This window comes from Rhyacophila brunnea, unplaced genomic scaffold (genome assembly GCF_057557595.1).
Source record: "Rhyacophila brunnea isolate RB1 unplaced genomic scaffold, BYU_Rbru_1.0 scaffold_13, whole genome shotgun sequence".
NCBI lineage: Eukaryota > Metazoa > Arthropoda > Insecta > Trichoptera > Rhyacophilidae > Rhyacophila > Rhyacophila brunnea.
In genome coordinates, this window is record NW_028232785.1 from 24,007,476 (window position 1) to 24,024,907 (window position 17,432).

Here is a 17,432-nt window from a genome sequence, read left to right on the forward strand (position 1 = left end):
AAATAAAAGATAATATATATTAAAAAAAAAATGGTTTTTTTATTTACAATGTGAATATGCTAAATCTATTATCGGACGTCGGCAATGTATTCCTGTTTGTCACTGCTCTTAACAAGGATGGAGAACGGATTTCTTCTCTTCTGTGACCATGTTCGCTCCTTGGTTAAAGCATACGAGCATACTCCAAGACATCTTGTGTCTTTCCAGGTCATGTCAGCATCCCGTAGGACCGTCATATACACTGTAGATAGTAGGACGCCGAAATCCGATTGGATGGAGTACTGAATTTAAACCAGTCTTTAAGATACTCGTACGGTTGCACTGGTAGAACACACAAAAGATTAATGAGATAAAAATGTAAAAGACATAGCCATGGACCAAGATTTTGAAGCTGGGTACTTTGTGACGTAAAACCCAAGTGAAACAAAGCTCACCAAGTCTGCAAACATTGAATGGGTGGTATGTTTACGTGACAAGCTTAAATGGATATAATAAAACACGTAAGCCGGCTCGCACATCTAAACTCGTCTTGTCTACAACACAGCCATAAATCAAACCTTGTCTAAATATCGCATTCATGTTGCATAGTCGGCCAGGCACATAGGCGCTTAGCGACTGACACGTGCGACCTCTCGAAATGTCAGTGTTTTTACCATGTGTACTTCTTCCTTCTTCCCTTGACATGTTATAATATAATTATTATGTTTAATTATGATATTATGATATCTCTTGATAATGGCCTCTGCAACTAGCCCGAAACGTCGAGGAAAGAAGGAAGAAGTCCACGCGGTGAAAACCCAAAGATCAATTACGATGACAAACAACCGTGAAATTCTCAAACAGCGGATACCTTGGTAAAACCTTGGCCACAAACTGTGGCAACACATGCTACTTTATTCAAAGCTCTGATTTTTAGTAAATTGGAAATATTTTGATAAAACTATTTTTTAATCCAAATTCAACATGTACGAGAAAGCGAGAGCACAGTATGAACATCATAATAAATTAATTTAATAAAATTAGCTATTCAATTAATACACAAGTTTTACGAATATAGCATTCTTTACTACTACTACTACTAGTTGAAAAAAATATTTATGGCGATCGACTGATATCACTTGTAATTATATCATGCGAGAACAATAAAACCCCATTTTTTATAATTCAAATATGTATTTTGAAAACAGATATTTTATACATATAAAAAATAACAATACAGAAACATCGAATTAACGACAATAATATAGGTACTTAAGTAATATTATTACGTCTTTCACTTCTAAAAAAATTACATAGGTACACATTAACTGTATTTTCGACATAGTTACACAATTTACCTGTATGTCGAATATTAGAAATTTTGTAGTAGCCAAGATGCAACCCTTCGCGAGGAAACATACTTAAATACTTAAAATAAATTCTATACATGAATTTTCATTTAATTACATCAATAATCATATCACATAGAACTCCATCGAACAGCCATGTATTTAAAAATTTATATACCCCTTGAAGAAAATAGCACCGCAGGCGACTTTTTTACTATTCGAACAAATTTGTGGCTTCTGTTTTCTTACTTTACTGGTCGACCCGCTACGCCGGGCCCCCCTCACGCTAGAGCCCTGTCAGCCCCCCCTTGTGGGAGCCATGCTTGCTAGTGTATAATGCAATGATAACTGATAAAACTGGGTACTGTTGCCTCATTTTTACATAAAGTAATAAGCCCAAAATGATTCCCAACCATAGCAGGAACTCCATCAGTCGTTACCGATACTATTTATGAATAGGAAATCGAGTACGATTAGTATTCGACTTAAATGCATTAAATATATCTTCTCTTTTGTATCGTTCCTCTATTGGTAAAACTGTTAATAATTCTTCTGAAGCAAAACATGTCTTTAAAAACCAATCGAATAAAAACGCATAGTTGTGCAATATCCGTGTAATCTACCGACTCGTCAAATTGCAAGGATAGGAATTTACATTATTTATTTTATTAATGTTTTCCTGTAGAATTTCTTCCAAGTTCTCATCATTTGTGTTCTTCGCATGAGTGTATTTCTTGATAATTATATGTAAGAGAAGAGATAAGAACTAGTGGATTTTAAGAGCTCCAGCTCTTTCTCAACGTAGAGTAGTTTTGACTCGTTTGAACAAGAAATAGTACAATATTATTGTTATGTCCGCGATCGACGCACTGGCCATCCCTGCTCTACAAGGATCTTATACATTCGCCTAGTATGAAAATATCATTATTCATTATTTAAATTTAGTAAGAATGCGAAAATTCTAAAAGAAATTGCCATGGTAACTATTAAACAATAATCAAAAATGAATTGTCTTTAATTGGTTATAAAGCAATATATACCTACATAAGTTTATGAGTGCCTGATACAATTTTTCCAGTGCATCGATAATATTTGAAAAATAGAACATTATGATAATTTTATATTTTGTACCACAAACAATCTACCTTATCTATATTATGAAAGCCTAATAGATTTTTTTAAAATATGGAATATCAATATTATTTTTAGCGTAGTAATAAATGGGTGAAAATTGTAGAAGGCATTGTCATTTCTTCATAAAAAAATCTACCTGCAGGATCTTATGCGAGCCTAATACATTTTTTTCAAAATATGCGATATGAATATTATTTTGAGCTAGGTGAAAATTCTAGAAGACAATAACATTTTTCCAAAAACAATCTACCTGCAGGGTTCTATGCGAGCCTAATAACTTTTTTTTAAAATAGGCAAATCAATATTATTTTAAGCGTAGTAATAAATAGGTGAAAATTGTAGAAGGCATTGTCATTTCTTCATAAACAATCTACCTGCAGGGTTCTATGCGAGCCTGATGCATTTTTTTCAAAATATTCGATATGAATATTATTTTAAGCTAGGTGAAAATTCTAGAAGATATTGACATTTTTTCAAAAACAATCTACCTGCAGGGTTCTATGAGACCCTGATACATTTTTTTCAAAATATGCGATATAAAAATTATTTTCAGCTAGGTGAAAATTTTAAAAGGCATTGCAATTTTTTCATACACAATCTACCTGCAGGGTTCTATGCGAGCCTGATGCATTTTTTTCAAAATATTCGATATGAATATTATTTTAAGCTAGGTGAAAATTCTAGAAGACATTGACATTTTTTCATACACAATCTACCTGCAGGGTTCTATGAGACCCTGATACATTTTTTTCAAAATATGCGATATGAATATTATTTTAAGCTAGGTGAAAATTCTAGAAGGCAATGCCATTTTTTCATAAACAATCTACCTGTAGGGGTCTATGAGAGCCTTTTTCTTCTTCGATGGCGCTACAGCTCAAATCGAGCCCTGGCCTCCTCCAGCCGGAACGGTCCTCCGCACGTCTTTTCCAGTTCATGATTTTTAGCAGCTGGTTGGCATCTTTTGTAATGTTGTCACCCCATCGTGTGCGTGGCTTTCCCACTGGCCTTTTCCCCCTGGGTTTCCTTCGAGGATCTTCTTCGGTATCCGTGACTCAGGCATGCGCTGGACATGGCCCGCCCAGTTTAGCCTCTAGAGTTTTATGAAGGTGGAGAGTTTTGAATCTTGTATAGTTCCGTGTTGTACCTAATTCTCCACTCCCCACCATCATTCATGGGTCCGTATATCCGCCTCAGGATCTTTCTCTCAAAGCAATCCACCATTTCAGCTGCTTTCACATTTGGCGTCCATGATTCGCACCCGTATGCAACGACTGTGCGTATGACGGTTTTATAGAGCCGGGTCTTAGTTTTCCTGCGGACATTTCTGGATTTGAATATGAGCAATGCGAAGTACGATTTATTTGCAGTTATACAGTTATACGGGCTTTTATTTCTTCCAGTTCCTCGTTCTCTTTTGTAATATTGGAACCCAGGTATGTGAATCGGTTGACAGCCTCAAATTGATGGTTTCCAAAACTGAAACTTTGGCCCAGCCTACTCTGATTTTGTCGGCTTTTGAGGTTTGTAAGGATTTAGGTGAACATTTTAAAAGGCATTGCCATTTTTTCATACACAATCTACCTGCAAGGTTCTATGAGAGCCTAATACATTTTTTTTAAAATATGCAATATCAATATTATTTTGAGCTAGGTGAAAATTTTAGAAGGCATTGCCTTTTTTCATAAACAATCCACCTGCAGAGTCTTATGAGTTGTAATAATATCTCATATTGTCTTATTAAGAAAACGGAAGAGAGCAATAAATCTAAAGGTGCTTTCTTCAATAAAAACTTTTATTTTTTATTATTAGACACATGGGTTGTCTAGAAATAATGCATTGTTGGAAAAAATATACCAAGCTCGATGCATTTCTAAGAAAAAAAAATTAACTTGGCTAATTGTGGCGCCCATTTGTATCGACATAATATTATATAGGAACAATAATCAGGGATTTTCAACCAGTAAAATCATTGTTTAATACTTTGGACGCGGAAGACGCACACGGTGCGTAATGACCAGGCGGCCAATCGATGTAATTAACGTGCATTTTAAAGGGGGCAATTAAAATCTCATTATCTATTCAGCAGCGAAAGCGTTAATAGAAAGATATTTATTTTATTATGTTTTCAAAATATTTTGAACCGGAACTTTACGAGACATCTTTCTATCTTTTAGGATTCCACGCAGTGTTGCCATCTTTTTCTACGCTGATTATAGTACGAAGGCGTAAAAATTATAGTATTTCTAAAAAATATATAGTACAGGAATATTTTTCGTCTTGAATCCTTTAAAATTATAGTATTTTGGTATATTTGGCGTAAAATTATAGTATTTTACATTTTTCGCGGAATTAAATTTATAGTATTGTACTATAATTATAGTACGGTTGGCATCACTGATTCCACGAGAAGGAACGGTATATTCGTGGATTCCACGAGACGGAACGGCGCTCCAGGGCGTTCTGCTCCATTCCGAGCGCTGCGTTTTTGATTAATTTTGTGTTCCCTGTACACTACAACTACAAGACGTTGCGAGTCAGCTGGTCGGTGTAGGGATGATTTCGACATGGGTTGGGGGTCTTCCCCGTGCGTTAGTTCAGCAGAGAGAATAATAATATGCAGTATATTACGATCAGTGTTATATTATATCATGAAATTTTATCCATCAAAACATGGGGGGGGGTGATAAAAATAGCTAGGTATTTAAGAAACAATTGAAAAATATCATTGTGAATTATTTATTATTATGCAATAGAATGGTTGAAATAAAGATAAAAATACGTTGATTTCATTATAATTTATAATCAGTACCCACCTAGGTAGTATTTCTCGTATTTTTTGCATAATATATTATGTTGATCAAGTATACCCATATAATAAAATTATTGTACCCCTCTATAAATTATTTCACTCAACATCCAACGAAAAAAAAAAACTTTTGTGATTGACTTTGACAGTTTTACTATACTACAAAATCTACATACATTTTTCACCTTAAAGTAAACATTACGATAGGAATTTGTTTTTTTATTAATTATAAGTGTACATTGATTAACTGACATTTTACAAATTGGATGGCTGCATGCATTGGACATTGAACTTTCACTTATCAATCTTGCGAAATGATAATGTTACCAATTAAAAATAGTGTTTGAAGAAACGAAATGCAAAAATCGGACGATACCTGTCAGCAGCGGCAGTGCAGAGCTTGTTTGTCGGCAGGGAATGAACTGTTACACATATTCGATGAAGGGTTTCGGAACGTTTTGGAATTCTTCTCTGGATTACAGGTGAGTTGCGGACTTTTCGAGACATATTATGGTATATTAAGCTTATGTTACAAAGTCCCATTTTGACAGCCCTGTTCCAAATTCAACGTTGACTACTCTTCCGCAACATCTTCTTGGCTACGCTTCTAGGCGCTGTTGTCGACTAAATGGGACGAGCTTGTTAGTTTATAATGGAAAAATGGGAGGAGCATGTTAGTTCGCAGTTTTAACACGTAGCCAAGAAGATGTTGCTGATGAGTACTTTACAGTACTCTCTCAGTAATCCGCCACCCCATAAACCAGACAAGTGTCCAATTAGTGATAGCGGCGGATTTAATAGTGCAGACATACAAAATATGGTAAAAATTAAAACAGGTATTTCGTAAAAATAGTTTTTCTTTTTGAGAAATTCGTACTCCCAAATTATGGTTTTATTTATAATCAAAATCAAGTATTGGTAATTGTGCCGCAGAGGTGGACACGAGCTTTTATATATATTTTTTTACGAAAACAGTTAATTCCATGTAGACAATTTTAATAAATACCTTTTTCTGTCAGCGCGTCGGCTTTTCAATCTAATAATCGTTAATTGAAAATTTGAAATTTTCATACATTTTGATAGACCATTATCACAAACTAAGATTATATGAGGTAATATTAGGTTGGGGTAGGTTAGATTAGGTTAGGTTAGGTTAGGTTTGGTTTGGTCAAAAAAGAAAGTTGTAAAATCTCATGTCCACCTCTGCGGCACATTTATTTATTAATAGGTATTTAAGTATTTACTAAATTATACATATACAGTATAACCTCGTTTTTACGTACCCGGAATTCACGTTTTCCCGGCAATTGCGTGTAATTTTTTCAGTCCCGATGTATTTCAGTACATTTAATACCCGCATTTATGTTTTTCTTTCCCGCGATTTACGTCGGAAATATTCAAAATATGCGAGTTACGCGCGCTTGACAATGATTGGGTCATGACATTCGAACGGCGTAAGGTGAGAATTCTTTCTTTCTTTCGACCATGTCCGATCCTAATAGGATCATATGGGCCTCCACAGAGTGCAGGTTTGTATTAACAGATTTTATTTTTACGAGAAATGGATGTCAGCCACTTGCTCAACCTATTAGGTCCATACTCTGACTTATACACAAATTGAAAAACAAAATGTGTACTTGCCAGACCCAGGATTCGAACCTGGGACCCTCGACTTTATAGGCCGGCGTTTAAGCCACGCGGCCATCGTGGGTGTGAAGGTGAGAATTACATAACAAAAATGCAACAAACTAATATACATGATTTTTTTAATAAAAAATAAAAAAAATTTAAATTGAACGTTGTTTTTTAATTAAACGTTATTTTTTTAGAAACATAAAATTTAAATGTACCCCTCAAATTAGGTTTTTTTTCCAGTCCCTTAAAAAACGTAAAATAGGGGTTATACTGTATATAAATTAAGTTTATTAACTAAATATTAAACAGTAAATCAATCTAGTTTAGCATATACAGAGAATATAACTGGGTACATTAATACAGTTATCTCTCTCATCATTTAAGGGTGAATGTGCCATGTAACAAAATATGAAAGTGAAGAATTTGGGATAGTTTTTGGAACTAAGTAGACTCTGTAGGAAAGATGTATACAGTAAAACTTGATTATTATGATCACGGAAATAGCGAGATCTCGGATGTAATGAGGAGACATTCGTTGACATTTTAGTGTATGATTTTCTCCATACATTTATTCACTTTTATAACAAGCTACTTCTCGGGTATACCTAGCAAAACTGTTAATGTGTCGATTGTTTAAAAACAACATTTTCGACCCTAAGCAATAAAATCCGACCGGGCAGTTAACTAGACCGATGCCGCCGGGATCGGATTACGTTTATGACACTAGTAAAGTGTCTAAGTACCTAATTGGTGTTTTCGCCGACAACATATCCACGCATATGGTTGAAATTGTATGTAAAAAATCCAAGCTTTGTGAAGTCAGTATGTACCTACCAGCGCCAGCGGCTCAGCATTTCATTACAATAAACAACTTCTTTTGTAGTTTATGAATGACATGCTTGTTTCGGGGATTTTTACGATGGTTTTTAGATTTTTTATGTTTTATGCTTAATCCTTTCCACGCGGACGGCACATATTATTGCACCCTAATTGTTTGGCCATTCGATATATTTAGCATGGTATTTAAATGCAGTAATTAAATAGTCATTACTTAAATGCTTCGCAGTCAACAAGTTAAATAGAATGTGGCGCGCAAAATGTTATATAACGATATAACGAGTGATGCTTATAATGAGCAAATTCAGTTGGTCCCATCTTCCTCATAATAACCAAGTTCGACTGTATCACAATAATAACTGTGTACATGTAAAAATGCTTACTGTCTCGCCGCGAATCTCATTCTTCAAGCATAAGCGAGACGTGTTGTTGTCATTTTATGGTTCTATTTGACTGGTTATGAAAATTGGTAAAGGTCAAAATGCTCTGAGCGGTGTAGTTCGTATTTTTTCCGGCAGGTTAGCCACTTTCGTTCTACTGCGCAGATATTACACAAGTTCCAACTGTCGCGTGAAAATTCAGAATCTGCTGAACTTTTTTGATGCATGCATGCAATCTTGCAATGTTTACACATGCACTTTCTTGTTATGGCCGCGATAATACATACTATCATCAGTAAATCCATGCACATGTAAACGGGGTATTATACCGCCTGTACACGTGCGTGGCACACAACTATCGCTATAATAACCGTTAACATGTAAAAGTGCTGACTGTCTCGCCAATCTCATTCTTCAAGCATAAGCGAGACACATAATTTTGTAGTGCTATTTTGACTGGTTGTGAAAATTGGTAAACATCAAAATGCTCTGCGTGGTGTAGTTCATATTTTTCTGCCAGACTCGCCACTATTGTTCTACACGTCCAATAAAAACGACACATCGCAATGCATGGAATACCTAAATGTTTTTTATGTATCTACAGGTGACACTTAAAGACTGTCTCCCAAACTATGTCTGCGTGGAATGTGTCGCCGTGTTGAAGAGATTCGTCGAATTCCGAGAACTCTGCAAAAGGTCCCAGGAATACTTCAAGACATTAGAAGACAATAGAAGACAACAAGAAGATGACAAAGTGGTGAGAAAATATTCATAGTACTTCTCTGCTGTCATAAAATGAATAAGCTTATCTCTAGACTCTAGAGATTGCACAAAATCTTGTACATAATAATGTATACAGTAGGCCGTCGGTAATCCGGCACCCATATTTTTTCACCTATGCCGGATTGTCGGAAATGCCGGATTATTGGATTTCTATAGGAAATAATTCTATGACAGACACAAACACGTGTTTATCTGTCAAGGTCGGGCACCAAACTGCCGAGTGAACGGCTCTCCGCTCTGTAATCTGGCAGTTTAATGTGAAGGAGAGCTGAGTTGCAAAATGCCGGATTGGTGAACGCCGGATTACCGAGCGCCTACTGTACTTTGAAAATACAAAAAATTTTGAGTAGCGCAATGCGGCATGGAAAGATGCGTGTTGGGCATATTAGCGTATTTATCAGATTATTCATCAAGAAATGGTGATGTTTTTCTGTATGAACTGTACGTCACGTGACCTCAGTCAGTCTATCGTATTGTATGCAATATGGTAGGCTCCGATCGCCAAGTCTAAAACCTTTGCATATAATTTCTATGGCATTTCATCATCACCATCATCATCAGCCTGAATCTATTCACTGCTTTGTCTAATCTTTTATCTAATGATTTTTGATCTGTAAAAACTCAAGAGCTATTGAATTTTCATCGAATTAGTGTGTTGTTGTCATTAGTAGTAATATCGTATTATCTTCTTATTTCCCGTAAGCATACCTGACAAGTGTGCTCTTTTTCTCTGATCTCCACAGCCTACCTTTTACCAAAAATCACCCTTCACCACTGCTATAATATCTTTTTAACATTACAATAGGCCATGAAGCAAAATGACTAGTGTAATGAAACTATAGTGTATTTAGTAATAGAAGAGAAACAATCACAAACACCCAGGCTTATTAATTATATACTGTGACTTCACTGTGAATCAAACTTGGGGACCCTGGATGAAAGGCCGGCGCCTTACACACTGGACTACAAGGGTTATGCCTAATCTACAGTTAATTTGAATATTTTTATTATTTATTGAAGTTATACTTCTTTTGGCGCGTTTGGGAAATCAGATCAGAGTGTATTTTTGGCGTGTGACATGTAACACATAATTTATTTTTTCAAACGAAAAAAAACGCACTCGATTGGATTCGAACCACTGATTGTTCGGTTATCAGCCGAACGCACTACCTATACGCCACAGTATGATACTGCAATCGTGACGATTATACAGTATACTATTATAGTTTAGAATTGTTCCGTTGCCTAGGCAGCGAATTTATTATTGTCGGCCATTTCCAATTCCTTACGTAAACAAACGATTAAACGTCATAGTGGCAGTTGTTACTTTAAAAATAAAAACAACGACAAATAATTATATAATTTAGTAGTAAATAAGTTAAAAGTGTATAGAAATAAACCAACGGCGTTCCAATAAGCGGTCCTTTTTCTTGAGTGTGTAATGTAACAAGATAATTAAGACCTAGTCGAAGAATCTAGTTTATCACAAGTTTTGTTTTTGTTTTGTTACGCCAAAGAAGTATAACTTTCTAACGCGCGTACATAAGTACACAAACCAATTTTTTTTTACAGGTGTGCAATAAGCCAAAAGACCCTGGAGTCAAATTGGAACAGAGTGAGTCATCGCAGAGTCAGATATTTAAAATTGAATACGAAAACGAAACAACCAATCTAACGGCGAACGACTCGGTTGAAATAAAACCCGAAATCAATGAATCGATTCAGGGTAAAATCGACGCATCCTCGTGTGAAGGACGATCCAAAGTCGACTGGCATTTGCAGTTCGTAAGAGACTATCACAATAATGTTTGGGGCGTTGATTGTGAAGGGAATGCCGATTCGAATAGGGAGTTGAAAGATGTGACCGAATCGAATCGTGACTCAGTTTTGAGTGAGTCGGTGACCAAGGTAAAGAAGGTACCAAACCGTCGAAAAGCTGCCGTTAAAAAGGAAGCGAAACAGAAACGCCCGCCGGTTAAGAGAAGTAGAAAAAAGGTCGGCCGAGTGGAGAGGGTGGATCCGATGAAAATTGAAAAATCAAGGTTAGTAAGGCTTTTGTAAAACCTCAAATATTTTTTTTTTGACCATGTCCGATCCTAAAAATATCTTAATATGGGCCTCCACACTCAATAATAACTTAATTTTTTTATATTCTAAAAAAATAATATAATTCGCCAACGATTTATCTATCTGTAAAGTTGTGATTAAATTGAGATGCATGTCACGTACTGTCACGCTGTCACGGTGACAAATTTAGTCTGTGGTTTCATCATTTTGCAGAATATTTTGAACGAACATGATCTCTGTATTCAATGATCGAGTAATCCAGTAACGAGTCTTTGTAGATTCAAAATTCATAAAGCAGTCAAGAGCTATAATTTTATAATTCTATAATTTTCATTATAATTTTTCCAGATTGTCCATAGAAGAGCAACAGGCCGCCCTGGACAGGATGTCTCGGGCGGAGGACTATCTGAAAGCGCCGTTCAAATGCGTCCACTGCTTCAAGTATTTCCTGTTCGAGGACAATTACAACGATCACATACGGACGAGACACGACGAGGTAATTTCACCACTGTAACAACGAATCCAATAAATGAGACATAACAATATATTACTGTCTCGTTTATTGCTCTACGGTAGGGTGGTGGCAGAGTGCTTGTCACTGAAGCCATGGGTGAATACTCGAATTCTATATCTAGTGAAAATCAGAACGAGTTATTGGCATGACATTTAGATGAATAATCACAATGATCCTATATGATTTGTCATCAGTATAGAAAGTCGAAAAAATCTAACGAAGATGTCGGCTATAAACATGTCATCATGTTTCAATGTACCAACTTACAAAAAATTGTGGAAACTGGTAAAAGTTTGACCAAGCGTGAGTTTGAATCCACAATCCTCCGCTTAATACAAAGACAGCCACTCCACCAGCTATGCGAACGCGGGTTCATATAGAGTTGAGTAGTAATTATTCATGGAGTTAACAGAACATTTGTGCAGAATTTGCCATGGTATTTAACCTTTTAAATACCGCCACGAATTTCTATGAATTTAATGACCTTAGAAACATCATTATTTAGAAATTATAATTATAATATTAAAAGTATATCATAAAGACTTGTATATCGGTTAAGAATATCACTATGATTACAAGAGATGGCAGTATATTGTGTACAATGTATTAATTTGTGTAAAACAACCGACTGGGCGTAGTGCAGTGGGTGAAAGTACAGCGTGTGTACATGCTCATTTTCTGTGGCCAGCCTTGCATGCACGGATTTGTAGAGCACTTAAATGCACTTGTAGCATATATCCGGTTAAAGAATATTTAGATGAACAATCACAAATATGTCAAACAGTGACGTCATTCAAGCCAATTTTAAAAATACTAACTTAGGCCTGGCTTGCCAATTCAACCACACTAAAAATACCATCGAGTAACTCTAAAATGTCACAAGGCTACTTCTTGTTATAGTAACTAAATGGTTGGTAGGACTTTCTACTCCCTTTCGACATAGCCTAATTCTTGGTTTCCTTTTAGTCCATCGGCCCCCACGTGTGCCCGCTGTGTTTCGTGCGATTCAAGCGCCAGGAAACACTCCGATCGCACGCTTACAAACACTCGGTGATCTACCGCTGCCTCGTGTGCTGTGTTACATACAAGACCAGTGGCATTGCGAATCAACACTTTAAGGTCACCCACGAAGGGGTGCCCTCGACCCACGTCTGCCACTTGTGTGGGAGAATATCCAAGTGAGTTGAATATCTTCTTCTCTGGTGCTACAGATAAATGTATACGGCTGTACAATCGTATTAAATTTTTGTCGGTTTCCAGGAGCAGTGGAGCTCAAGGGAGACACATGAAGCTGATGCACAGTGGACCCGTTGTTAAGATCCAATGCTCGTTGTGTCCGTCCACCTTCCTGGAGAAGGCTGATTTTAAAACACATATGCGGTGAGTTTATCGTCTGTCGTAAAACAGGAATTGAAGGGAAATCCTCTCCTACTTGATAGAGCGTAAATATGTAAAAGTGAACCTGCAAGTCATTTTGCATTACAGATTCATTATCAGTAGCAAACTTAATACCTTTGCGCTCAGATGATTATTTGTCACGGTTACACTGATCCATGCCCATTCTATAGAAAATAGTTATAAATATTGTATAAAATTTATAATCCTTTTATATTCATAACTAGTGAAGCTCTGCCCCCCTGGCCACCTTCCCCGCACTTCTCTACACATGCAAAACGACAACGTGCACTAACATAATATTTAAGCTCCATTATCTCGAAAGGCAGATTGACGACACGCACATTTTTTACATTCCTATCTTGAAACCGTTCATGATGCATCTATTAGTGATGATTTCAGATCGATAGAATTGAAAAAATGTTATTTTTTTGCTGAATGTTGATTGGAGATTAGATGTTTGGAGTACTGGTCCACTACCCTATTTTAATACAATGTATTGCAACCATATTATCACTAACTTGTGTTACCGAATTATAAGTCTCTGGTAGGCAAAAATTGAGTGTAAAAACCTGATAGAAAATATTGCAGATTTTTGCCTATCTTTTTTTATTATAGAGTAAATTTTTAACACCTCAGAAACATACCTATTATAAAAATAATTAACAAAAATATTTGTTCGAGGACTTAAAACCATCATCAATTGCAATCCAAACAGTTTGCTATACCTAATGAGCTACTATCAATGCAATCATTAATGATGCCGAGTGTATTTATAATATGCCTCTTTTATCTGTAGGTTCATTCTTTTGACCTATGCTGCCAGTATTGCGAATGCATCACCGATCAGAATTTGGACAGTGTACAATGTACCTATTTATTCTAAAAACAGGTGGAACTATCGTAGTTATAATATCTGTATGTTTTTCATTGCAGGTATCATTCTGGCGCGAAACCTTTTAAATGCGACATATGTGGCAACGCGTTCCCTTACCGGGACATCATGCTGAGACATCGCTTGACGCACTCTGACGAGAAGAACTTCTACTGCATCCCGTGCGATCTGGCCTTCAGAACGCAGAGGTTCCTCGATACGCACTTGAAGATTTCGCCAAAGCACGGAGGGAAAAAGCAAAAGTAATTAACAATTAAATAGAATATTTTTTATTGATTTTTAAGTTGGCGGGAGGTTATGGGTGTGCCACTGTCTTCCATATTACCCTTAGATTTAAGTCGCTTCAATATCGGATTATTCCAGATACATTACCCATACCCAGACACTCCATACTTTGATTCAAACAATAAACATCTGACCTGACGGGTTACATGTAAATTTTACGTGAAACATTTAACTGTGAGCTTTCTTATCGGAAAGAGATGACCGTATACTATACGGTCTCCAATTTTATTAGCTTCAATATGAATATTAATTCGATTTTAGCTGATCATAGCTGATTTTGTCAAAATTCATGAATTCAAGAATGAAAACCTAACCTAACAAATAATCCAGTATAAAAAAAAATTGTTTGCTGCTGGCTTCCTGTAAAGTGTAAACCGACAAGAACCGTGTTTTATTTAGACATGAATTTTATGTCAGTACTATACGACCCAAAGAGGTTGGGCGGTCTTTAATATACGGCCATATATATATACTCCAGTTGATAATGATGATTCAAATGTACCAACGAGTATAAACAAAGCTGTTTTTGTTTTCTGTTGACAGGTTCAATTGTGTCATATGCCGCACCCCATTTGAAATCAAATCGGAGATGCTCAAACACAAGGAGAGGGAGCACGGCATCAAAGCAGCTCCCAAGAAGAAACCCGAGGGGCGGAACCACCAATGCGACACGTGTGGGAAAGCATTCTCGGTGAGACATCTTCATAAGTCTTTTTAGTCATACAGCTATGTCCTAAATACTACTAAATACATAACGCGGTCGTGTCCGGCAACTTGTATGTATGCAGTTCGCCATATCATACTTCACCGTGAAATGTTGTAACAGAGTTAAAAGAAAATTAAAGACCGCCCAACCTCTTTGGGTCGTACAGTACTGACATAAAATTCATGTCTAAATAAAACACGGATCTTGTCGGTTTACACTTTACAGAAAGCCAGCAGCAAATGAATTTTGAAAATAGCCGATAAACTGGATTATTAAATTTGTTAGGTTAGGTTAGGTTTTAATTCTTGAATTCATGAATTTGCCAAAATCAGCTATAAAAATTGAATTAGTGTTCATATTAAATGTAATAAAATTGGAGACCGTATGGTATACGGTCATCTCTTTCCAATAAGAAAGCTCACGGCGAACTGTGCCACGGTGAAATGTTTTACATACAATTTACATGTAACCTAATTCGGTATATTGAATATTGTTTTCAGACGAAAGAGATCCTGAGAAACCATATACGGACGCACACCGGGGAGCGGCCATTCTCCTGCGCGACGTGCGGCAGTGCGTTCACTCAGAAGGCCGCCATGCGAACGCATGTCAAGCTCGTCCATCTTAACCTCAAACGCACTGAGCACTCTAAACGGAGAACCAAAGTAAAAGATCAAAACATGGCAAGGGCAACTGTCTTACAGCATTTCTCCATATCGTAAAAATAGAGAATGAGAAAAAAAGATACTAAGCCATGATATAAACCTGGGAACCGGAACAAGAATGGTTTCCACTTCAAATCACATGTCGTTTGACGGTACATATTGTTGAATATGTCTCATTTGAAAGGCTTTACATCCAAGTGGTACCTATAATGATAAAAACCGTTCTACTACATTCCAAGGTATTGAAACGACACTTGAAATTCATTTTGTACAAAACACTAATAAGACTTAAAAACTTGATGCATGATAAAAATTTAACGGAGTTTACTGCATGGTATCTTCAGACCCATCAGTCACCCACAGTCGGGGTGGAGACGGAGATACAATAACGAGCTATATGCTCATCAAACTATTCTAGGACGTGACTAAATGAACGATACGTGCCGAGAGAATGACAGCTTGAGAGTAGAATATACCTACATCATTATTATGATAATGTGTGTTTCTCTTAATTGAATCAATTGTGTACATAAGCCCAGTCGCACATTGAAAATCGTCTCGACTGGGATAGTCATTAATCAAAACTGGGCGCAACTTTCTTCTGTACGCATAGGCAGTGATGTTACACAGTAAGCCAAAATGAATGACGAAGTGCGCCATTTCGGGTGAAAATTGTTGCATGCAACATTGGCTGTTTTTTTCAAACTAAAAGGTTGCTATCATGCAAAAGTACATTTTAGCATCTGTCCACGTGCATGGATTTACTGGCACCAATAGTATGTAAATTAAACTATCGTGATAATAACTGTTTACACGCAAAAGTGCTGACTGTCTCGCCAATCTCATTCTTCAAGCATAAGCTATGGTGCTATTTGATTGTGTAGTTCATATTTTTTCCGGCAGGTTTGTCACTATCATTCTGCTGCGTAGGCGCAGATATCGCACAAGTTCCAACTATCGCGTGAAAATTCAAAATTCAGAAGCCGTTGAAGTTTTTTGATCCATGCATGCAATCTTACGTACTTAATACGTACTGTCAGCAGTAAATCCATGCACGTGTAAACGGGCTATTAAGTTAAGTACATGTGTTTTGTGAATGCCGATAAAATCATATCGATAAATTCAATGATTCAATGTGTTGCAGTCGAGACGAGTTTAGATGTGCGAAGGCGGCTAAGTGTGACTTACGACATGACCTTAAGTTAATTTAACGGTGTCGTCTCTGCATCCGGTCCTAAGGCTACAGCCGAAATCGTTTCATGTACATAAATCAAATTATATAGTTATAAAGATGGGGAAGTATTAATCGAAATATTAATTTTATATAAACGTAGAAATATTTGGAATTTATTGAAATAAAAGACATAATATAATATTTAAATATTGTTTTTTTATTGGAAATGTGGTGGTTACATGTTAGAATATTCACTGGTAAAATACCTGACTGATTTAAACTTTACAAATTAGAAATTCAAGACATGATGTCAAAAAACAAAGAAACGGAAACAGTATTAGAAAAACAGTATTTATACCGAATGAGCTAAGTATAAGTAGACCATATTTTAAGAAGTGTCCACCTAAATGCACCTTAAGTATGTAGAATATATCAATATCTGAAGGAATTTGGTTGAGAGTTACTGCCCTCCCAATCGGCATTACTAAAGGCAGGTTAGCTATGTACCTTCGGAGAACAAACAACTGATGTTCCAGATTTCTAAAATAGTTATCAGGGACACAGGCCGATGACTAGTAATGGAACAGTTCGAATTTACACCGTGGATAAGTATGGACTTTTAGACAGTATGATATCGTCTCTGTTCTGGCAGAACACATTAACTGGAGAATACTAATTTTGAGTAATTTGACTTTGAAGTTGTTAAAATGTTTGAAATAATGGTCTATTATGTGAGTTTATTAAGTAATCGTAAAAAGGATGACTTTAAAATAAAAACTGTTTATTTATTAAGAAGGTTTCCGGACGGTAAAGTTTGAAATAAGG

General features: G+C 36.3%; 1 protein-coding gene across 1 annotated transcript; it reads left to right on the top strand.

Moving 5' to 3' along the window:
• Window positions 1-5,427: 5,427 nt before the first annotated feature.
• On the top strand, window positions 5,428-16,810 carry LOC147076996 (uncharacterized). Its single transcript, XM_085940628.1, has 9 exons — window positions 5,428-5,753; window positions 8,728-8,880; window positions 10,479-10,948; window positions 11,322-11,469; window positions 12,454-12,665; window positions 12,748-12,867; window positions 13,819-14,019; window positions 14,606-14,753; window positions 15,269-16,810. Exons 1-9 carry the CDS (start codon window positions 5,628-5,630, stop codon window positions 15,488-15,490), a joined length of 1,800 nt encoding a protein of 599 aa, XP_085796754.1. The 5' UTR covers window positions 5,428-5,627; the 3' UTR covers window positions 15,491-16,810.
• The last annotated feature ends 622 nt before the right edge of the window (window positions 16,811-17,432 follow it).